The sequence below is a fragment of the Oncorhynchus masou genome, chromosome 3 (genome assembly GCF_036934945.1).
Source record: "Oncorhynchus masou masou isolate Uvic2021 chromosome 3, UVic_Omas_1.1, whole genome shotgun sequence".
NCBI classification, from domain to species: Eukaryota; Metazoa; Chordata; class Actinopteri; order Salmoniformes; family Salmonidae; genus Oncorhynchus; species Oncorhynchus masou.
Genome location: NC_088214.1, coordinates 7,411,031 through 7,436,059, shown reverse-complemented (window position 1 = coordinate 7,436,059; position 25,029 = coordinate 7,411,031). Strand labels below are relative to the sequence as shown.

The following is a 25,029-nucleotide window of genomic DNA, read 5'->3' as shown; positions in this document are numbered from 1 at the left end:
AACCAGGAGCCCCACTAGCAGGTTGAAGTGCTGGGTTAGACCAACCAGGAGCCCCACTAGCAGGTTGAAGTGCTGGGTTAGGCCAACCAGGAGCCCCACTAGCAGGTTGAAGTGCTGGGTTAGACCAACCAGGAGCCCCACTAGCAGGTTGAAGTGCTGGGTTAGACCAACCAGGAGCCCCACTAGCAGGTTGAAGTGCTGGGTTAGACCAACCAGGAGCCCCACTAGCAGGTTGAAGTGCTGGGTTAGACCAACCAGGAGCCCCACTAGCAGGTTGAAGTGCTGGGTTAGACCAACCAGGAGCCCCACTAGCAGGTTGAAGTGCTGGGTCAGGCCAACCAGGAGCCCCACTAGCAGCTTGATGTGCTTGGTTAGACCAACCAGGAGCCCCACTAGCAGGTTGAAGTGCTGGGTTAGACCAACCAGGAGCCCCACTAGCAGGTTGAAGTGCTGGGTTAGGCCAACCAGGAGCCCCACTAGCAGGTTGAAGTGCTGGGTTAGACCAACCAGGAGCCCCACTAGCAGGTTGAAGTGCTGGGTTAGGCCAACCAGGAGCCCCACTAGCAGGTTGAAGTGCTGGGTTAGACCAACCATGAGCCCCACTAGCAGGTTGAAGTGCTGGGTTAGGCCAACCAGGAGCCCCACTAGCAGGTTGAAGTGCTGGGTTAGACCAACCATGAGCCCCACTAGCAGGTTGAAGTGCTGGGTTAGGCCAACCAGGAGACCCACTAGCAGGTTGAAGTGCTGGGTTAGACCAACCATGAGCCCCACTAGCAGGGGGGACCTCAGGGGACACTAGGAAACAAGGGTTCCAGCCAGGGAGAGGCCAAAGGAGGTACATGCTAGTGATCCCCATACAAGATGGTACAGCTGCCACTTCCTTCTGTCATTTGTCTGTAAAGTTCAACTCCTCATTACTCACCCTGCTTTTTTCTTGTGTTTGTGTGATTTGAGAGTTTCTTCTTCACCACACACAGTTGCTTCTTGGTAGTGACATCAGTACTTTCAACAATAATCAATGAGTAAGACTCATCCCCAATATCATTTATTTCCTCATGCACTGCAGGCCCTATAACTGCATGTATGAGCGCTGTGCATTTTGTTCTGTGGATAATTGAATCCTTTTCATCTGTGTAAGTCTTTTTTTTCTTCTTTTTTTCACCTTTATTTAACCAGGTAGGCTAGTTGAGAACAAGTTCTCATTTGCAACTGCAACCTGGCCAAGATAAAGCGCAGCAGTGTGAACAGACAACACAGAGTTACACATGGAGTAAACAATTAACAAGTCAATAACACAGTAGAAAAAAAAGAGTCTATATACATTGTGTGCAAAACGCATGAGGAGGTAGGCGAATAATTAAAATTTTGCAGATTAACACTGGAGTGATGAATGATCAGATGGTCATGTACAGGTAGAGATATTGGTGTGCAAAAAAGCAGAAAAGTAAATAAATATAAACAGTATGGGGATGAGGGAGGTAAAATTGGGTGGGCTATTTACCGATAGACTATGTACAGCTGCAGCGATCGGTTAGCTGCTCAGATAGCAGATGTTTGAAGTTGGTGAGGGAGATAAAAGTCTCCAACTTCAGCGATTTTTGCAATTCGTTCCAGTCGCAGGCAGCAGAGAACTGGAACGAAAGGTGGCCAAATGAGGTGTTGGCTTTAGGGATGATCAGTGAGATACACCTGCTGGAGCGCGTGCTACGGGTGGGTGTTGCCATCGTGACCAGTGAACTGAGATAAGGCGGAGCTTTACCTAGCATGGACTTGTAGATGACCTGGAGCCAGTGGGTCTGGCGACGAATATGTAGCGAGGGCCAGCCGACTAGAGCATACAGGTCGCAGTGGTGGGTGGTATAAGGTGCTTTAGTAACAAAACGGATGGCCCTGTGATAAACTGCATCCAGTTTGCTGAGTAGAGTGTTGGAAGCTATTTTGTAGATGACATCGCCGAAGTCGAGGATCGGTAGGATAGTCAGTTTTACTAGGGTAAGTTTGGCGGCGTGTGTGAAGGAGGCTTTGTTGCGGAATAGAAAGCCGACTTTAGATTTGATTTTAGATTGGAAATCACCGGGGTTGTTCTCCTGTGATGCTCTTTATCCATTTCAATTTACCCTGTTCTCTTTCCTGGTATTTGCAATATTTTCACCCATATTCTGTCCATTTCTGACAGTAGAACCGTATCGAGCCAGTAAACTCACTCACCCACTCAGCAACAGCTGCCTGACAGTCAGCAGCAGGTCACAGTGAATTTAATAGATAATGACAATTTAGAAGATGAGCAATATAATTTTCACCCAAGACATATTTTTGAAAGTAGCCCAATTTGACTGGAAATTGACAACCCCCGTGATAGGACTACTACTACTACTACACACACACACACACACACACACACACACACACACACACACACACACACACACACACACACACACACACACACACACACACACACACACACACACACACACACACACACACACACGTTGGCCGGTGTTCAAGAGCATCAAAACCGTGCTGTATCGGGTACATTTATGACGCGACTGACCGATCTACAAATAATATTGAGGAGTTTTTTTTATGATGCAAGGTAGATTAGTCAATCTCCCCTTTAATGGGCGCTGCAATGTCGAACGCGCCCATTGTGTCCGGTGGGGACGTTTACACCTGGGGTATATTCATTACGTCTTGCAACGGAAACGAACGAACGAAACGGTGCGGGACCTGTCTGTATTTGTCCAATAGACACTCTTGTTTTTTTTTGCAAAACGTTTTCCGTTTGGAGTAAATGCTAAGGCACTGCAAACTCAGTGTTAGAGGCGTCACTACAGACCCTGGTTCGATTCCAGGCTTTATCACATCCGGCAGTGAATGGGAGCCCCATAGGGCGGCGCACAATTGGCCTAGCGTCGTCCGGGTTCAGTCCGTCATTGTAAGTAAGAATTTGTTCTTAACTGACTTGCCTAGTTCAAAATAATACAATTTTAAACGCCAGAAATAGCGTGTGTACGTCCCAATGATCCCATATAGCAATGAACGAAGTAACACAGCGGATATCCTCCGCGCACAGTTCCGTCTCTGACTATACCAAACGGATGTTTGCGTTCAGATATTTATATCCCTTATAATATCGTTTGTTGTATCTGTGCAGACCTATGCTGAAACATTGTTAATGTGAGAGGCCTCACGTCTACAGAGGGAGACTACCCGAAAGTTCGGCTCGTTAACGTTAGTTTACCAAAGAGAGTCGACTGAAACTGACTGGATAGCACAGTGATAATGGTGGGTTGGTGTGCTGTACCGGGTTGTAACACACAGGAAGATGAAGATATTCTTTATCATTGCTTGCCGGCGAATGATGTGCAAAGATGCAGACGATGGTTAGCAGCCATACAAAAGGATGTAAATTTACCAATGGAGAGGCATAAATATTTCTTAGTGTGTGAACACCACTTCAGACCAGAGGAATATGAAAAGGATTTGATGGCAGAGACGATGGGCGCCAAACATAAGAAAAAGCTCAAATCCACCGCGATTCCCACCATATTTCCATGGAATGATTACATTTTGAAGAGAATTCAGCCACACAGAAAACATTTGAATGCGGCCGGAAGTGAAATGTTTCTGGTAGGTTTGCGAAATCCCCTGAGAAACCCTTCCACCAAAACGGGACGTTAGTCCTCACATTGCGGAAAATTCGGCTTGCAAAACATACCGTTTGTGTTTCTTTTTTCCCCAAAGACTGAATTTCCCAGTATTCTGGTCCAATGAAAATGTATCTGTGTCATAGTTTTCATAATCAAACATGTCAGGGCTGTTTATCAACTACAACACTTGCAATGTAGTACTTGCAAATATACTAGTGCAGTGTTGTGATGCAGGTCTGATACATATGCTTAAACTTTTAGCATCATAGAATTAGAATTCCAGAATGGACAAACTACATTACATTGTCAAAAGTATGTGGACACCTGCTTGTTGAACATCTCATTCCAAAATCATGGAGCTTAATATAGAGTTGATTTTCCCCGCTATAACAGCCTCCACTCTTCTGGGAAGACTTTAAACTAGATGTTGGAACATTGCAGAGGGGACTTGCTTCCATTCAGCCACAAGAGCATTAGTGAGGTCGGTCATTGATGTTGGGCGATTAGACTTGGGTCGCAGCCAGCGTTCCAATTCATCCCAAAGGTGTTCAATGGAGTTGAGGTCAGGGCTCTGTGAAGGCCAGTCAAGTTCTTCCACACCGATCTCGACCAACCATTTCTGTATGGACCTCCCTTCATGTTTTAGGGCATCGTCATGATGAAACAGGAAAGGGCCTTCCCCAAACTGTGGCCACAAAGTTGGAAACACAGAATCGTCTATAATGTCATTGTATGCTGTAGCCTTAAGATTTAGCCTGCCAGCTTCAGTGGAATGATTCCAAACATCTTTTCAAATTAATTGCCAAATGTGCCAACAATGCAGTCAATCCACAACTATACCAGAGAGGAAGTGGCGAAACGAGAGGTTTCACGCGCCTCAATCTGCCCAGAATACATGTAAACCCAATGCCTATGGACTTAATTGTGTACCTAAGACTGTTGCTTTTGGGACAACAACTCCCATTGTTAGGGCGGAGACATGAGCATTTGGTTACCAATGTCATTATATACAGATTTCAGGCTATACACACTGGCTGAAATCAGTTGATGTTAGGGTTCAGACAAGTTTTAAATGCAACAAGTTCTAATATTGTATCATATTATAAACTGGATGGTTCGAGCCCTGAATGTTGATTTGGCTGACAGCTGTGGTATATGAGACCATGGGTGTGACAAAACATTTATATTTACTGATCTAATTATGTTTGTAACCAGTTTATAGCAATAAAGCACCTCAGAGGGTTGTGGTATATAACCAATATACCACGGTTAAGGGCTGTGTCCAGACACCTCAGAGGGTTGTGGTATATAACCAATATACCACGGTTAAGGGCTGTGTCCAGACACCTCAGAGGGTTGTGGTATATAACCAATATACCACGGTTAAGGGCTGTGTCCAGACACCTCAGAGGGTTGTGGTATATAACCAATATACCACGGTTAAGGGCTGTGTCCAGGCACCTCAGAGGGTTGTGGTATATAACCAATATACCACGGTTAAGGGCTGTGTCCAGGCACCTCAGAGGGTTGTGGTATATAACCAATATACCACGGTTAAGGGCTGTGTCCAGACACCTCAGAGGGTTGTGGTATATAACCAATATACCACGGTTAAGGGCTGTGTCCAGACACCTCAGAGGGTTGTGGTATACGGCCAATATACCACGGCTTAGGGCTGTGTCCAGGCACCTCAGAGGGTTGTGGTATATAACCAATATACCACGGTTAAGGGCTGTGTCCAGGCACCTCAGAGGGTTGTGGTATATAACCAATATACCACGGCTTAGGGCTGTGTCCAGACACCTCAGAGGGTTGTGGTATATAACCAATATACCACGGCTTAGGGCTGTGTCCAGGCACCTCAGAGGGTTGTGGTATATAACCAATATACCACGGCTTAGGGCTGTGTCCAGACACCTCAGAGGGTTGTGGTATATAACCAATATACCACGGTTAAGGGCTGTGTCCAGACACCTCAGAGGGTTGTGGTATATAACCAATATACCACGGTTAAGGGCTGTGTCCAGGTACTCCCTCATAGCTTTATTGCTTAATTTCACACCTTTCCAAGAAAACCAACATTGATACTGTTTACATACTGTATATTTTAGAGGAAATGTATAAAGAAAATTGGTATAAAACCTGTATAAACTGTATTTATACTTATATGACAATATTTTAAGGTGACAAAGGTTCTGTAATATCACATGCCTAGCTTTTATTTTCCTGCATAAATAGAAAGCATGAAATGCATCACCTAGGCCTTTACGGTCAGTGCTATCCAGCATCCTTGGGACATCCCTATCCTAAACCCTAACCTTATCCCTTACCCTAACCCTAACCCTTAACCCCATTTTAAAATGTCAACTTCAATGGGGTAGGGACGTCCCAAGTATTCCACATAGCACGGCCTTTACTGCGTTCATTCCTATTAGACTGGTTTGGATTTCTCCCCAAAATGGCGTCTATTATCATACCATTCTGGAACTTTGAAGGTTTATGACAGTCATTTAATTTAATATACGATTTAATATACAATCTCTATGGGTTGCACACATGGAGAATGTTATGACCACTTTCCCTCCCTCTTGTCCCCATTGTAGAGTGCAGTTGGCAGACTTGGTGCCAAACCAAAATGTGAGCCTGGTACAACAACAACAACAGGAGCAGCATCCCGGATGTCAACATCGGTGGTCCAACAACCTGCTGTAGTTCCTGTTGCTTTTTCAACACAGACTGTGAAGGTCAGACTGCAGCCTCTTGTTCATATGCATTTGCAATAAGTCCCCCAATAATATGCTTAAAATGCACAGTGTTGTTGAAGGTCTGATATCCTTAAAGCATGGTAGTGTAGCATATGGGGAACTGCGAAACTCACTCCTAATCCTGTCGTGTCACCCCTTGCTGCATTGAAGAAGGCCATTTTTGGTGGCGCAAGGGTTGTAACGCATCACAAAGGCGGTCATGTGTTTGTGAGGAAGAGGTCCTGACTTCCCCCTGAATTAGAGGGAAGCGGTACTCACTAAGCAAGCAGCGTGGTATTTTTACAGTAGCATGCATGGAGAATGGCTGCTGTGTTATGACATCTTCCCCTCCTTTTCTCTTGTCCCCATTGTAGAGTGCAGTTGGCAGACTTGGTGCCAAACCAAAATGTGAGCCTGGTACAACAACAACAGGAGCAGCATCCCAGATGTCAACATCAGTGGTCCAACAACCTGCTGTAGTTCCTGTTGCTTTTTCAACACAGACTGTGAAGGTCAGACTGCAGCTTCTTGTGTAAATGCATTTGCAATGAGTTGCCCAAAAATATGCTTTGAATGCACAGTGAAGGGCAATAGGAAACATAAAAAATAATAACTCCCAATCTACAGCAATCCTTTAAGTGGAGCACAAAAAATACTTAGGATGTTTAATAAGTGACAACCAATATATTAAGGTAACTTTATTCCATTACTCAACAATATGAAAGCAGATCTAATTAAATGTAATAATCCTACAGGTAAAATTCAACCTCTTCATAATGGCATGGCTGACAAAGTTTTAGTATTTATTTGAGATATTGCCAACTACCCCATCAAATACATTCTTTAAACTCACTCCACAGTCTTGAAGTGTCACCCCTTTACGCCACTGAAGAAGGCCTTTTTTCGAGGGCGCAATGGGTTATGTGTGTTATGACAACTTTCCCTCCTTGTCTCTTGTCCCCATTGTAGAGTGCAGTTGGCAGACTTGGTGCCAAACCAAAATGTGAGCCTGGTACAACAACAACAACAACAGGAGCAGCATCCCGGATGTCAACATCAGTGGTCCAACAACCTGCTGTAGTTCCTGTTGCTTTTTCAACACAGACTGTGAAGGTCAGACAGCAACCTCTTGTCGTATCCAGGGGCAAGTTTCCCCTAGGTACAGATCCAGGATCAGCTTTAAGCTTGGGCGGTGTACCATATAAACCGTATACTGGGTATATGGAAATAGCCACGGGATGGTTTTTCAATACCATCTGAAAATGTTTTTCAATACATGTGAATATTTGTAGCTACTTTTACAGTAAATACCTGCAGTCAACTTGTGCAACATGTTAGGAGATAAAGCATATTGCGTTGTGCATTTTACCAGTCACATTATTTTACATTATGAAGCTTACCGTGAGTCCCCCCCCAGAACTGTTGAGCCAGTCACGTGTGTTTGTAAATAGCTGTGTATTGACGGGGTCGCTTTTTATATTGAAAGTGTTTTTTTGTTTCAATAGAGTGATCAGGGATGTGCAACTATAGATTTCCTTCACAGAAAATACATTAGTGCAATGTATTCAGTGGAAAATAGCTTAATTTATCAGATGACAACAGAAGTGCAACTGAAGCACATAATTTGGCCGAGCAGAAATACTACCCAAAATATAAAACGCATCATGTAAAATGTTGGTCACATTTTTCATGAGCTGAAATAAAAAAGATCCCAAACATTTTCCATATGCACAAAAAGTGTATTTTTCCTCACATGTTTTGCACAAATTTGTTTACATCCCTGTTAGTAAACATTTCTCCTTCAAGATAATCCATCCACCTGACAGGTGTGGCATATAAATAAACTGACTAAACAGCATGATTATTATTACACAGGTGCACCTTGTGCTGGGGACAATAAAAGGCCACTCTAAAATGTGCAGTTTTGTCATACAACACAATGCCACAGATGTCTCAAGTTGAGGGATCACGCAATTGGCATGCTGACTGCAGGAATGTCCTCCAGAGCTGTTGCCAGAAAATTTAATGTTAATTTCTCTACCATAAGCCGCCTTCAACGTTGTTTTAGAGAATTTACCTGTATCATCTGCGTGCTTGTCGTCCTCACCACGATCTTGACAATGGCGGTTTGCTGATGTAAACGTTGTGAACAGAGTTCCCCCATGGTGGCAGTGTGGTTAGGGTATGGGCCTATATAAGCCTCGGACAACGAACACATTTGCATTTTATCGATGGCAATTTGAATAAACAGTGATATCGTGACGAGATCTTGAGGCCCATTGTCGTGCCATTCATCTGCCGCCATCACCTCATGTTTCAGCATAATAATGCACGGCCCCATGTCGCAAGGATCTGTACACAATTCCTGGAAGCTGAAAATGTCCCAGTTATTCCATGGTATGCATACTCACCAGACATGTCACCCATTGAGCATGTTTGGAATGCTCTGGATCTACGTGTACAACAGAGTGCTCCCGTTCTCAACAATATTCAGCAACTTCGCACAGCCATTGTAGAGGAGTGGGACAACATTCCACAGGCCACAATTAACAGCCTGATCAACTCCGTGTGAAGGAGATGTGTACTGCGCTGCATGAGGCAAATGGTCACACCAGATACTGACTGGTTTTCTGATCCACACCAGATACTGACTGGTTTTCTGATCCACGTCCACCTGACCTTTTTTTTAAAGTATCTGTGACCAACAGATCCATATCTGTATTCCCAGTCATGTGAAATCCATAGATTAGGGCATAATATGTTTATTTCAATTGACTGATTTCATATACAGTGGGGCAAAAAGTATTTAGTCAGCCACCAATTGTGCAAGTTCTCCCACTTAAAAAGATGAGAGGCCTGTAATTTTCATCATAGGTACACTTCAACTATGACAGACAAAATGAGAAAAAAAATCCAGAAAATCACTGTAGGATATTCATGAATTTATTTGCAAATTATGGTGGAAAATAAGTATTTGGTCAATAACAAAAGTTTATCTCAATATTTTATTATATACCCATTGTTGGCAATTACAGAGGTCAAACGTTTTCTGTAAGTCTTCACAAGGTTTTCACACACTGTTGCTGGTATTTTGGCCCATTCCTCCATGCAGATCTCCTCTAGAGCAGTGATGTTTTGGGGCTGTTGCTGGGCAACATGGACTTTCAACTCCCTCCAAAGATTTTCTATGGGGTTGAGATCTGGAGACTGGCTAGGCAACTCCAGGACCTTGAAATGCTTCTTACGAAGCCACTCCTTCGTTGCCCGGGCAGTGTGTTTGGGATCATTGTCATGCTGAAAGACCCAGCCATGTTTCATCTTCAATGCCCTTGCTGATGGAAGGAGGTTTTCACTCAGTCGTCCTGGTCCCTTTGCAAAAAAACAGCCCCAAAGCATGATGTTTCCACCCCCATGCTTCACAGTAGGTATGATGTTCTTTGGATGCAACTCAGCATTCTTTGTCCTCCAAACACGACAAGTTGAGTTTTTACCAAAAAGTTATATTTTGTCATGGTCAGATGAAACCATTCTCCCAATCTTCTTCTGGATCATCCAAATGCTCTCTAGCAAACTTCAGACGGGCCTGGACATGTACTGGCTTAAGCAGGTGGACACGTCTGGCACTGCAGGATTTGAGTCCCTGGCGGCGTAGTGTGTTACTGATGGTAGGCTTTGTTACTTTGGTCCCAACTCTCTGCAGGTCATTCACTAGGTCCCCCCGTGTGGTTCTGGGATTTTTGCTCACTGTTCTTGTGATCATTTTGACCCCACGGGTGAGATCTTGCGTGGAGCCCCAGATCGAGGGAGATTATCAGTGATCTTGTATGTCTTCCATTTCCTAATAATTGCTCCCACAGTTGATTTCTTCAAACCAAGCTGCTTACCTATTGCAGATTCAGTCTTCCCAGCCTGGTGCAGGTCTACAATTCTGTTTCTGGTGTCCTTTGACAGCTCTTTGGTCTTGGCCATAACAGAGTTTGGAGTGTGACTGTTTGAGGTTGTGGACAGGTGTCTTTTATACTGATAACAAGTTCAAACAGGTGCCATTAATACAGGTAACAAATGGAGGTCAGATGAGCCTCTTAAAGAAGAAGTTACAGGTCTGTGAGAGCCAGAAATCTTGCTTGTTTGTAGGTGACCAAATACTTATTTTCCACCATAATTTGCAAATAAATTCATTAAAAATCCTACAATGTGATTTTCTGGATTTTTTTTCTCTCATTTTGTCTGTCATAGTTGAAGTGTACCTATGATGAACATTTCAGGCCTCTCATCTTTTTAAGTGGGAGAACTTGCACAATTGGTGGCTGACTAAATACTTTTCTGCCCCACTGTATATGAACTGTAACTCATTAAAATCTTTTAAATTGTTACATTTTGCGTTAATATTCTTGTTCATTGTACAATAAGAAGAATTTTAGATGTGTTTACAAAACGCAGTAAGATATTTATTATGTGCTTTTATTTAGTTTTTTTCCTGCATGTGTACTAAGCCGGTAAAACCGTAAATCCCGGGATGAGAGAAAGACGGTGAGATGATTTGTATACTGCCCAACCCTAATCAGCTTCCCCAATCTTAACCTTAACCATAATTGTGGAAAATGTATAAGTTAGGAAATATCAGCTTCCAGGGACAACTTTAACCCTACACCCTCTTGCTCATATGCATTTGCCACCATTCATCTAAAAATATGCTTAGAATACAGTGTTAAAATAATAAAAAATATTTTAACCTTTATTTAACTTGGCAAGTCAGTTGAGAACAAATTCTTATTTACACTGACGGCCTACACCAAACCCAGACGACACTGGGCCAATTGTGCGCCGCCATATGGGACTCCCAATCACGGCCGGATGTGATACAGCCTGGATTTGCAGTGTTGCAGGTGTGATCTGAGTAAACCATGGTAGCATGCATGGAGAATGGCTGCTGCGTTATGACATCTTTCCCTCCCTTTGTCTTGTCCCCATTGTAGAGTGCAGTTGGCAGACTTGGTGCCAAACCAAAATGTGAGCCTGGTACAACAACAACAGGAGCAGCATCCCAGATGTCAACATCAGTGGTCCAACAACCTGCTGTAGTTCCTGTTGCTTTTTCAACACAGACCGTGAAGGTCAGACAGCAACCTCTTGTGTAAATGCATTTGCAATGAGTCCCCAATAATATGATAAGAATTATGGTTAAAAATTCCCAGGTTTTCCAGAAATCCCGGTATGAGGTTTCCAGGATTTTCTACTTCTTCCCTCTTGATTCTGTAAATCTTCCACCTTCTGGAATTCTGATTTCTGGAAACCCAGAGAATTGGGGAAAGTTCCCAGAAGTTTGCAGCCCTTCTTAGAATATACAGTGTTGTGTTGCAGGTCTAATATTCTTGACACATGGTAGCATGCATGGAAAATGACAGCTGTGTTGTTGTGAAAACTCCCCCCTCCCTTTGTTCCTCTCTACATTGTAGAGTGCAGTTGGCAGACTTGCTAGTTGGCAGACAACAACATCATCAGGATCCAGACGGTATCAAACTTATAAAGAAGAAAAAGTAAGTATGGTACAAAAAAATCTATTAAAATGATAAATTCCAGCCACAATCCTTTTTTACCTTTGTCTGTTCTGTGTGGATGGAAAATGCGCAACTACATATTTTCTTATGGCTCTTTTTATTCTAATGTAGGTCAGTCTTCGTGTCGGCCTATCGCTACGAACAAGAGTACTTACCGGACCTTGGGAGACAGTTGCAGATAATTTAGCGCGGGGTCGTTTCAAAGCTATCCCTAAAAACCTAATGGCAATCCCTGGCCTGGGCCACGCCATGTTGGAGGAAGTGCTGAAGCTGGTAACTAAAGAATGCGTCACTTTAGTTTCTATGCGTTTCAACTCAGTACTACGCCAGACGAGTCTCCTTTCAATTAAAACCTTCAACTGGACCACTGTGACCGATGAGTGGAAGAACTCAGCTCCGACCTTCTTCCGGTTTCTATCCAGTAGCTCAGATACAGCGGGCTTGAATCCAAACACAACCAAATCAGCAAAAAGTTCTATGGTGGCCACGGCTGGTGCCTTATTACTTAGGGCTCGTTCAAAGAATATGTGTGCAGCGATGTACAGGACCTCAACGTTGCTATGGCAACGACGAACCAGGACGAGATGCCAAAACAAGCTTGCAAAAATGGGAGTTTGTGTTTCAAGTCACAGTAGCTTAACAAAGAGGAGACATTACACTATCCTATGATGAAGACTTAGCTGGCTGCCATACCCAAACCGCTGTTGAAGACCAACCAATAAGCCTAGTGACCAGCCCATTCAATTCAATTTAGAGATTAACATTCGCTATGTTTTCCTAAATGTGACTACATACAGTGTCTGAAGAAAGTATTCACACCCCGTGAATTGTTTTTTCTTCTACATTTTGTAGTGTTACAGCCTGAATTTAAAATGGATTCAATTAAGATTGTGTGTCACCAGCCTACACACGATACCTCATAATGTCAAGGTGGAATTATGTTTTAGATTTTCTTCCAAATTCATTCTTGAGTATTCAACCCCTTTTGTTATGGAAAGCCTAAATAAGTTCAAGAGTAAAAATGTGCTTTTAACAAGTCACATAATAAGTTGCATGGACTCACTCTGTGTCCAATAGTAGTGTTTAACATGATTTTTGAATGACTACCTCATCTCTGTACCCCACACATACAATTATCTGTAAGGTCCCTCATCTCTGTACCCCACACATACTGTAAGGTCCCTCATCTCTGTACCCCACACATACACCCTCATACACATACAATTATCTGTAAGGTCCCTCATCTCTGTACCCCACACATACTGTAAGGTCCCTCATCTCTGTACCCCACATACTGTAAGGTCCCTCATCTCTGTACCCCAGGTCCCTCATCTCTGTACCCCACACATACTGTAAGGTCCCTCATCTCTGTACCCCACACATACTGTAAGGTTCCTCATCTCTGTACCCCACACATACTGTAAGGTTCCTCATCTCTGTACCCCACACATACTGTAAGGTCCCTCATCTCTGTACCCCACACATACAATTATCTGTAAGGTTCATCAGTCGAGAAGTGAATTTCAAACACAGATTCAACCACAAAGACCAGGGAGGTTTTCCAATGCCCTGCAAAGAAGGGCACCTGTTGGTAGATGGGTAAAAAATACAAATAAATTGACATTGAATATCCCTTTGAGCATGGTGAAGTTATTAATTACACTTTGGATGGTGGGATTTCACCATGAGGCCAATGGGGACTTTAAAGCAGTTACAGAGTTGAATGGCTGTGATAGGAGAACTGAGGATGGATCAACAACATTGTACTTACTCCACAATATGAACCTAATTGACAGAGTGAAGAGAAGGAAGCTTGTACAGAATAAAACATTCTAAAACATGCATCCTATTTGCAATAAGGCACTAAGTAAAACTGCCCAAAATATTGCAATGAAATGAACTTTATGTCCTGAATACAAATGTTATGTTTGGGGCAAATCCAATACAACACATTACTGAGTACCACTCTTCATATTTTCAAGCATAGTGGTGGCTGCATCATGTTATGGGAATGCTTGTCATCGTCAAGGACAAGGGAGTTTTTTAGGATAAAAGGGAAACGGAATAGAGCTAAGCACAGGCAAAATCCTAGAGGAAACATGGTTCAGTCTGCTTTCCAACAGACACTGGGAGATAAATTCACCTTTCAGCAGGACAATAACGTAAAACACAAGGCCAGTTGCTTACCAAGACAACATTGAATGTTCCTGTGTGGCCTAGTTACAGTTTTTACTTAAATCGGCTTGAAAATCTATGGCAAGACTTGAAAATGACTTTCTAGCATTTATCAACAACCAATTTGAAAGAGTTTGAAGAATTAAAAATAACAATGTACACATATTGTACAATCCAGGTGTCCAAATCTTATAGAGCCCGGTGTCCAACTCAATCCACAGAGGGCTGAGTGTCTGTGGGTTTTCACTCCTCCCTTGTACTTACTTGATGAATTATGGTCACCGATTAGATAGGAACTATATAGGTCTTAATTGGACACATTAAAAGGAGAAACCAAAAACCAGCAGACACTCAGCCTTCCATGGAAGGAGTTTGGCATCCCTGTCTTAGAGACTTACCCAGAAAGACTCACAGATGTAATTGTTGCCAAAGGTGATTATAACATGTATTGATTGACTCAGTGTGTACAAGTGTAAATTTAGATTTCTTTATCTTATTTTCACTAAATTTGCAAACATTTCTAAAAGCATGTTTTCAATTAGTCTTTGAGGGATTGTGTGTAGATGGGTGAGAGAAAATCAATTGAATCCATTTTGAAATCAGGCTGTAACACAACAAAATGTAGAATAAGTGATCGGGTATGAATGCTTTTGGAAGGCACTGTATATAGTTGTAGCATTATTCCACAGTGTATTCTTCCCCAGTTGTTTCAGCAGTCAGACCCTTCCATCATGACTATACTTTATGTCAGGTCTTGGTGGAAAATTCCTGTGTTACTGTGTGGCTTAACCCACCAACTAAAATGGTGGTTTTAGGGTTGTGGCGATATCGAGATACTTGATTTTATTTTTTTTCCCCGAAAGAAAACACGAAGCATGCCAAACTCTTTGGTCCTTTTAAAACCTGCTTTATATCAAAATGTAGGCTATATAGCTTGGAAAATAAACATCTGACTCTTAGTGACAACATAATAATATTTCCAACATTAGGACTGATTTCCTCAGGAAAATTAAAACCTCTTCATCTTTTGTTTCCTTGCCACGATACCTCGGAGTATCGCGATACTGGTATCGTCACAATCCAAGTAGCTATGGTTAGACTCGTTGACAGTGACTGAGAAGTGCTCCATTTTAGTTTGCACTTTTGGGACTATTCCATTGGTTCTTTCCATTGCACTGGTTAATAACTGCACATATGTTCTACATGTATACAGATGCCACCTTTGTCACTGGAGGATGGAGATCCCGGTTGGTCTGGAGAGAGTGTAGCAGAGACTACTGTTGTGTTGCCGGGCAGTGACGATGAAGATGCCGCTGCGCTGACGGACAATGAGTTCTGGCAGTTCTCCAGGGAGCAGGATGAGGATGATGAGGATGAAAAGGAGAACAAGACTGCGTGCAGGAAGTCAGTCCAGTGGAAACAGGGAAAACGGGTGAGATTTTTTGATGGAATGAATATCTGGAATGCAACCAAATCGGTTGACAGTTGTAACTGGTCATTACTATACAGAGGGAGGGGGGAGTATCAGGGAGGGAGGGAAGGGGTATCAGGGTGTGAGGGAGTATCAGGGAGGGAGGGAAGGAGGGAGGGAGTATCAGGGAGGGAAGAGAGGGAAGGAAGGAGGGAGGGAGAGGGTTTCAGGGAGGGAGGGAGAGGGTTTCAGGGAGGGAGGGAGGGAGGGTTTCAGGGAGGGAGGGAGGGAGGGGCTATCAGGGAGGGAGGGAGGGAGGGAGAAAGAGGCTATCAGGGAGGGAGGGAGAAAGAGGCTATCAGGGAGGGAGGGAGAAAGCTATCAGGGAGGGAGGGAGAAGCTATCAGGGAGGGAGGGAGAGGCTATCAGGGAGGGAGGGAGAAGCTATCAGGGAGGGAGGGAGAAGCTATCAGGGAGGGTTGAGGACTAACTAGGGAGGGAGATGTTCAGAATGATTGAAATTGACTCCAGATCTGTCCACACAGTTCTCAGGGAGGGAGAAGTTCTATCAGGGCAAAGGAAAAGCTAAAGGTTTGTGAGAACAATTGAACTAATGATATCAGGGAGGGAGTGTTGGTCAGGGAGGGAACATTTTATCATGGAGGGAGGAGAGGCTATCAGGGAGGGGGGAAGTATCACAGGGGAAAAAATCAGGGCAAAGACTCTATCAGGGAAGGAGGGTATATCATGGGTGTTTGGTTGAGGACAAACTATTTTATGATGTTCAGAATGATTGAAATTGACTCCAGATCTGTCCACACAGTTCTCTGCGAAGAAGTTCTTCGAAGCGCAAAGGAAAAATAAAGGTTTGTGAAACAATTGAACTAATGATATTCGTTAGTAGTGTTGGTCACGATAGCAACATTTTACTCATGATACGATAACAGGCCAAGTATCACAGGGGAAAAAAATCAGTGGCAAAGACTCTGTATGTCCCTCAGGGGACAACACTTTCCTAAACATAATGATCTGTCCCTCAGACGCTGTCATTGTGTCCCTCAGACGCTTGTTCAACACTACATAATGATCTGTCCCTGTCATTGTGTCAGTCCTAAACGACAACACCCTCGGACATAATGATCTGTAAATTAAAAACCTGTCATTGTGTTCAGTCTAGGAATACAACACTACATAATGATCTTCACACTGTATAATGTGTCAGTCAGAACAACACTATTTGCAAATGATCCTGTGATTTCTGGATTGAATGGGAGTCAGGAACAACACTGGATAAAGATCTGTATGTCAGTCAGAAGACAACACTACATAATGATCTGTATGTCATTGTGTCAGTCAGGGGACAACACTGCATGAAACCTACTCTTCAGTTGGTCAACTAAATTGACGTGAGGACAATATTAACATGACATGTAAAGTCAGTTTTTACTAGAGGTCGACCGATTAATCGGAATGGCCGATTTCAAGTTTTAAGCCACAATTGGAAATCGGTATTTTTGGGCGCCGATAAAAAAAAAATATATATATATATTAATTTATTTGTTGTACCTATATTTAACTAGGCAAGTCAGTTAAGAACACTTTCTTATTTTCAATGACGGCCTAGGAACGGTGGTTTAACGGCCTCGTTCAGGGGCAGAACGACAGATTTTCACCTTGTCAGCTCGGGGGATCCAATCTTGCAACCTTACAGTTAACTAGTCCAACGCAATAACGACCTGACTCTCTCTTGTTGCACTCCACAAGGAGACTGCCTGTTACGCGAATGCAGTAAGCCAAGGTAAGTTGCTAGCTAGCATTAAACTTATTTTATAAAAAAACAATCAATCATAATCACAAGTTAACTACACATGGTTGATGATATTACTAGATATTATCTAGCGTGTCCTGCGTTGCATACAATCTGACAGCATACAAGTACCTAAGTATCTGACTGAGGGGTGGTAGGCAGAAGCAGGCGCGTAAACATTCATTCAAACAGCCCTTTTGTGTGTTTTGCCAGCAGCTCTTCGTTGTGCGTCAAGCATTGCGCTGTTTATGACTTCAAACCTATCAACTCCCGAGATGAGGCTGGTGTAACCGAAGTGAAATAGTTAGCTAGTTAGCGCTCGCTAATAGCGTTTCAAACGTCACTCGCTCTGGCCTTGTAGTAGTTATTCCCCTTGCTATGCATGGGTAACGCTGCTTCGATGGTGGCTGTTGTCGTTGTGTTGCTGGTTGGAGCCCAGGGAGGAGCGAGTTACACTGGCAGCTATGCTGTTACACTGGCAATACTAAAGTGCGTATAAGAACATCTAATAGTCAAAGGTTAATGAAATACAAATGGTATAGAGGGAAATAGTCCTATAATTCCTATAATAACTACAACCTAAAACTTCTTACCTGGGAATATTGAAGACTCATGTTAAAAGGAACCACCAGCTTTCATATGTTCTGAGCAAGGAACTGAAACGTTAGCTTTCTTACATAGCACATATTGCACTTTAACTTTCTTCTCCAACACTTTGTTTTGGCATTATTTAAACCAAATTGAACATGTTTCATTATTTACTTCAGGCTAAATTGATTTTAATTAATCGGTATCGGCATTTTTGGTCCTCCAATAATCGGTATCGGTATCTGCGTTGAAAAATCATAAATCGGTCGACATCTAGTTTTTACCATGTCCTCTTTGGTCTCTATGAGAGTTCCACATTTTGTACAATGACTGCCTACCGGGGAACAGTGGGTTAACTGCCTTGTTCAGGGGCAGAACGACAGATTTGTACCTTGTCAGCTCAGGGATTAGATCCAGCAACCTTTCGGTTACTGACGCAACGCTCTAACCACTTGATTATCTGCCGCCCCTATGACGCTACAAGCTCTTTGCACCCCTGTATTTGAGGAGCTTGGAGCTTCTCCCATTATTCTCTGCACATCTTCTCAAGCTCTGTCAGGTTGGATGGGGAGTGTCGCTGCACAGCTATTTTCAGGTCTCTCCAGAGATCGGGTTCAAGTCCAGGCTCTGGCTGGGCCACTCAAGAACATTCAGAGACTTGTCCGAAAGCCACTCCTGCGTTGTCTTGGCTGTGTGCTTAGGGTCATTGTCCTGTTGGAAGGTGAACCTTTACCCCAGTCTGAGGTCCTGAAGCTCTGGAGCAGGTTTTCATTAAGGATCTCTCTGTATTTTGCTCCGTTCATCTTTCCCTCGATCCTGACTAGTCTCCCAGTCCCTGCTGCTGAAAAACATCACCACAGCATGATGCTGTGACTACCATGCTTCACAGTAGGGATGGTGCCACGTTTCCTCCAGACGTGACGCTTGGCATTCAGGTCAAACAGTTCAATCTTGGTTTCATCAGACCAGAGAATCTTGTTTCTCATGGTCTGAGAGTCTATAGGTACCTTTTGGGAACCTCCAAGAGGGCTGTCATGTGCATTTTACTGAGGAGTGGCTTCCGTCTGAGCACTCTACCATAAAGGCCTGATTGGTGGAGTGCTGCAGAGATGGTTGTCCTTCTGGAAGGTTCTCCCATCTCCACAGAGGAACTCTAGAGCTCTGTCAGAGTGACCATCAGGTTCTTGGTCATCTCCCTGACTGAGGCCATTCTCCCCCGATTGCTCTGTTTGGCCGGGCGGCCAGCTCTCTTGCTTTGTCATTATGGGGTATAGTGTGTAGATTACTTATTCTATATTTACTTTTTTTCAGCAATGTAACAAAATGTGGAAAAAGTCAAGGGGTCTGAATACTTTCCGAAGGCATTGTATTTTACACCTTTTGATAAATATAATTGTTTATTAATGTGTTCACAGTGAACCCTGGGCAAAATATCAGCGTGACATATGAAACGATGTATCTCATTTTCCACAGCTGTGCAAACACGTCCTCATGGAACCCGCGTCGATGTTTCTCCTGAGTAAGTCCACATTCACTTCACTGATGATTCCACATACAGGAAATACATCAAAATATCAACATGTCTGAAGGGATCGGAACATAACCGGGAACTAACTACCTTTTGAGACATCCATCTTTTCTTAAAAACTATTCTGAACAAAAATATAAAACATGTAAAATGTTGGTCCCACGTTTCATGTGCTGAAATAAAAGATCCCAGAAATGTTCCATACGCACAAAAAAAGCATATTTCTCTCAAATTTTGTGCCCAAATTTGTTTACATCCCTGTTAGTGAGCATTTCTCCTTTTGCCAAGATAATCCATCCACCTGACAGGTGTGGCATATGAAGAAGCTGATTAAACAGCATGATCATTACACAGGTGTACCTTGTGCTGGGGACAATAAAAGGCCACGTTAAAGTGTGCAGTTTTGTCACACAACACAATGCCACAGATGTCTCAAGTTGAGGGAGCGTACAATTGGCATGCTGACTGCAGGAATGTCCACCAGCGCTGTTGCCAGAGAATGTAATGTTCATTTCTCTACCATAAGCCACCTTCGTCGTTTTAGAGAATTTGGCAGGACGTCCAAAAAGTGCATAAATGAAAAGGTGAAAACAAAACACAAATATTTCGGCCTCAGGCCATCAGTGTAAATCATTGGAACACACACCTGGCTTTTACTTTAATGATAATTGCATATGTCACATGATCAACATCTTTATTTTGCATTCAAGTGTCAGTTTTGGATTTATTCCTTTTTTTCGACAGTGTGCGGGGGTCTCCATCTCTTCCAACCATACTCACCAGCAGTCACCCATTGAGCATGTTTGGGATGCTCTGGATCGATGTGTATGACGGCATGTTCCAGTTCCCGCTAATATAATAATGTACGGCCCCATGTCGCTATGATCTGTACACAATTCCTGGAAGCTGAAAATGTCCCAGTTATTCCATGTCACCCATTGAGCATGTTTGGAATGCTCTGGATCTACATGTACAACAGCGTGCTCCCGTTCTCACCAATATTCAGCAACTTCGCACAGCCATTGAAGATGAGTGGGACAACATTCCACAGGCCACAATCAACAGCCTGATCAACTCTGCCCCTACTTTTTTTTTTTATAGCTGTCTGTGACCAACAGATGCATATCTGTATTCCCAGTCATGTAAAATCCATAGATTAGGGCCTAATTTATTTACTTAAATTGACTGATTTCCTGATATGAACTTTAACTCAGTAAAATCTTTGAAATTGTTGCATGTTGCGTTTTGTTTTTATTTAGTCTAAAGTGGCTTTTACATTAACAGCACTTTGTGATGAGCACCATTTTGTTAATTGTCACTTCACCTCCATCCACAGGAGTGGTGACCTGTGTGTGAACAGAGACTGTCTCCTGCAGCTCTTCCGGTTGTGTAGGAGGTGTGGATTTGAGTGCAAGGTCAGCTTGCAGGGTCAACAGAGGAGCTTCTCTGTCATTCAGATGTGCCCAATATGCAGTCACACCAGGAAGTGGATGAGCCAGCCTTTTGTTGCTGAGGAAACCTCTGGAGAAAGAGAGACAGAGCTACTGGATGGAGAGGTGGGTATTTAGTTATTTACCTCAGTGACATCATCACAGAACCTTTTTAGAGAATGATGCAGACATGCTGATAGTAAAATGTGTTTTTGTTTCTTTTCGTGAGGAACCATGTAAGGACAGAGACCAGGATGACAGTTGTTCGTTGACGATGGAAATCACTGAGGAGATGTGTGACTATGATGAAGAAGTCTGTCCTCGGAGGAAAAGGGGAAAGCAGAGATCAGATGAGACCGAGTGGGAGCCGTCTGACGAGGAAGACATAGTAATGGACTCTGATTCTTCTGAGGATTTGGAAACGGCAGGTTCCTCTGGTCTAACAGAAAAGGCCAACGTTGATAATTCTCAGAGCGGAATAGAGAAAGAAGAGAGACTTGTGGAGTGGTGCACTGACTGTGGAGCCGAGCCTGTGCTCGCCTGCACCACACAGCGCCATAAGAAGCTGTACGCCTGTGGTATGTGTGTGAGTGAGGTCCAGCAAGCTGTTGGATTTGACCGATTCTACATGCAGTTCGAGGACCCGGCCAGCTTCAAGGAACATGTACGACGTGAACACAACACAAAACCTCATAGGTTGCTCTGTACAGACTGCGCCAAGCGTCACATCAAGAAGGATCATTTGTGTGTGTACAAGATTAAGAAGCACCGCTGTCTAGATTGTGGTAAACGCTGTCTGAATGAACAGGGTCTGAAGTGTCACAGACATCTCCATCAGAAAGGCTGTGTTTACCCATGTAAGTTCTGCCTCGTGCCATTCAGGACCAAAGAGGACAAGTTTACCCACGAGGAGAACCATCGGCATCCTTATCATTGCTCAGAATGCTCAGAAAGATTCAAGAACATTAGACTACGGAACAGACACCTTCAGAGCCACAGAGGTCCAACGACAGCCGTCCACAGTGGCCAGAAGCCTCACAAGTGCCAGCTGTGCCGACGCTGGCATGCCCAGCTGAGCCACCTCAAGTCCCACATGCGCCTCCACACAGGGGAGAGGCCCTTCAAGTGCCATCAGTGTGAGAAGTTTTTCAATTACAGCGTCAGTCTGAAGAACCACATCCAACTCTATCATGGCCCCGGCTCTCAGGAGCAGGAGACAAACTGTGGGACGGCGCAGGAGAAAGAGGAGGAGAGAGAGCGCAAGCGTCACTTTAAGGATGATAATTTGTGTGCGTACAAGATCAAGAAGCTCTGCTGTCTAGATTGTGGTAAACGTTGTCTGAGTGAACAGGGTCTGAAGTGTCACAGACATCTCCATCAGAAAGGCTGTGTTTACCCATGTAAGTTCTGCCTCGTGCCATTCAGGACCAAAGAGGACAAGTTTACCCACGAGGAGAACCATCGGCATCCTTATCATTGCTCAGAATGCTCAGAAAGATTCAAGAACATTAGACTACGGAACAGACACCTTCAGAGCCACAGAGGTCCAACGACAGCCGTCCACAGTGGCCAGAAGCCCCACAAGTGCCAGCTGTGCCGACGCTGGCATGCCCAGCTGAGCCACCTCAAGTCCCACATGCGCCTCCACACAGGGGAGAGGCCCTTCCAAGTGCCATCAGTGTGAGAAGATTCAAGAACATGAATCTATGGGACAGACACCTTCAGAGCCACAGAGGTCCAAAGAGATATATTTGTGACATCTGCGACAAATGTTTCTCCCAGTTTAAACACCTACAGAAACATACAGTCGTCCACAGTAGGCAGAGACCCCACACGTGCCAGCTGTGCCAACGCTCGTTCACTGAAAAGAAACACCTCAGGGCCCACATGCGCTCCAAATGCCAGCAGTGTGAGAAGTGTTTCAATCGCATAGTCCATCTGAAGATCCACATCCAACGACATCATGGCACCGGCTCTCAGAAGCAGGGAGAGAGAGTAGGAGGGAGAGAGTCAGGAACCAAACTCTAGTACTGAGCAGGAGAGAGAGTAGGAGGGGGAGAGTCAGGAACCAAACTCTAGTACTGAGCAGGAGAGAGAGTAGGAGGGGGAGAGTCAGGAACCAAACTCTAGTACTGAGCAGGAGAGAGAGTAGGAGGGGGAGAGTCAGGAACCAAACTCTAGTACTGAGCAGGAACCAAACCAAACTCTAGTACTGAGCAGGAGAGAGAGTAGGAGGGGGAGAGTCAGGAACCAAACTCTAGTACTGAGTACTGAGGGGGAGAGTCAGGAGAGATTGGAACTGTATAGCATCATTATAATGATGTAAAAAGTCTGTCATTCTGGCCCTGAACAAGGCAGTTAACCCACTATTCCAAGGCCGCCATTGAAAATAAGAATTTGTTCTTAACTGACTTGCCTAGTTAAATAAAGGTAAAATAAAAAAATTATAATGGGGAAATAAACGAGGATGATCAACTCAAAGTTTGCTGGAGTTTGTTAAACACTGCTCCAAAAAAAATAAAGGGAACACTAAAATAACACATCCTAGATCTGAATGAATGAAATATTCTTATTAAATATATTTTTTTTTTACATAGTTGAATGTGCTGACAATGAAATCACACAAAAATTATCAATGGAAATCAAATGTATCAACCCATGGAGGTCTGGATTTGGAGTCACACTCAAAATTAAAGTGGAAAACCACACTACAGGCTGTTCCAACTTTGATGTAATGTCCTTAAAACAAGTCAAAATGAGGCTCAGTAGTGTGTGTGGCCTCCACGTGCCTGTATGACCTCTCTATAATGCCTGGGCATGCTCCTGATGAGGTGGCAGATGGTCTCCTGAGGGATCTCCTCCCAGACCTGGACTAAAGCATCCGCCAACGCCTGGACAGTCTGTGGTGCAACATGGAGTTGGTGGATGGAGGGGGACATGATGTCCCAGATGTGCTCAATTGGATTCAGGTCTGGGGAACGGGCGGGCCAGTCCATAGCATCAATGCCTTCCTCTTGCAGGAACTGCTGACACACTCCAGCCACATGAGGTCTAGCATTGTCTTGCATTAGGAGGAACCCAGGGCATTGATGTGCCATCCTGGATGAGCTGCACTACCTGAGCCAGTTGTGTGGGTTGTGGACTCCGTCTCATGCTACCACTAGAGTGAAAGCACCGCCAGCATTCAAAAGTGACCAAAACATCAGCCAGGAAGCATAGGAACAGTTTTGCTTCCTAAGTGGACAGTTTGATTTCACAGAAGTGTGATTGACTTGGAGTTACATTGTGTTGTTTAAGTGTTCCCTTTATTTTTTGGAGCAGTGTATATTCCATCTTCTCTGCTACAGTGCTGTGAAATCAGCTAGATTTACCAGGGGTCCAAATCTCACAAAAAACAAACAAAACAACGTACAAATAAAAAGACCTCCATTTATTGGACCCAATAATCACAAATCGTAGTTTATTATTTCAAGATGTGTTCTGTTTCTCCGACCCTCCCCTTTTCATGCTCTTTTAGGAGGTATTGAGGCTTATTGTTGAGTAGTGGTTATTTGTAAGTAGGTACTCTGTCAAGGTGTGTAAATGAAATAAATATGCAATCCATGTAAAAACAAATCGTTATGAACATTGTGTTCCTAAGGGGACATTGAAACGTGTATTAAAACAACAACGCTAACTATTAATGTGTTAAATGTATATTTGAAAGTTCAATATTATACATAAAATAATATCTGGAATACTGGTTTAATTCCCATTCCACTATATGGCACTGTTCCACCACATGCTGCTCCCATTCAGGGGTCTGAGGATTCAGAAACAAAATAGTTTATGCTCTTGACACACATCCGTGCATTGGTAGATGTGCTGTACATTGTTATAAATAGTTCTGTTACAAGTCTATAGCAGGGTGAGTACTGTTGATAGCTGTGTAGTGCTGTCATAGAGGCCAACATTTGTCAGCGGTGGAAGTAGATTTTTGCGAAAAAAGAAAAGGAAAGACTCTACTTGGTGGTATGACACCTCATCTTGTTAGTAGTCTTGAGGATTCCAAATCACACCCATTTTTTGTAAGAAACAACATTTATAGTTCCTACAGTACAGTTGTATAGCGTTGTCATGGAGACCTTAAATGATA

General features: G+C 43.5%; 1 protein-coding gene across 4 annotated transcripts; it reads left to right on the top strand.

Moving 5' to 3' along the window:
• The first annotated feature begins 2,767 nt into the window (after positions 1-2,767).
• On the top strand, positions 2,768-23,082 carry LOC135509305 (uncharacterized). Of its 4 annotated transcripts, none has more exons than XM_064929871.1 (12): positions 2,768-2,938; positions 6,257-6,397; positions 6,772-6,909; positions 7,367-7,510; positions 11,374-11,511; positions 11,854-11,934; positions 12,067-12,228; positions 15,344-15,562; positions 16,365-16,407; positions 19,410-19,455; positions 20,801-21,020; positions 21,124-23,082. In XM_064929871.1, the coding sequence occupies exons 1-12, from the start codon at positions 2,795-2,797 to the stop codon at positions 22,576-22,578; spliced, it is 2,931 nt and encodes a 976-aa protein (XP_064785943.1). In that variant the 5' UTR covers positions 2,768-2,794; the 3' UTR covers positions 22,579-23,082. The 4 variants fall into 4 exon arrangements, with proteins under 4 accessions (XP_064785943.1, XP_064785918.1, XP_064785927.1 ...); XM_064929846.1 differs by lacking the exon at positions 2,768-2,938 and adding an exon at positions 3,075-3,633; XM_064929855.1 differs by lacking the exons at positions 2,768-2,938; positions 11,374-11,511 and adding an exon at positions 3,075-3,633.
• The last annotated feature ends 1,947 nt before the right edge of the window (positions 23,083-25,029 follow it).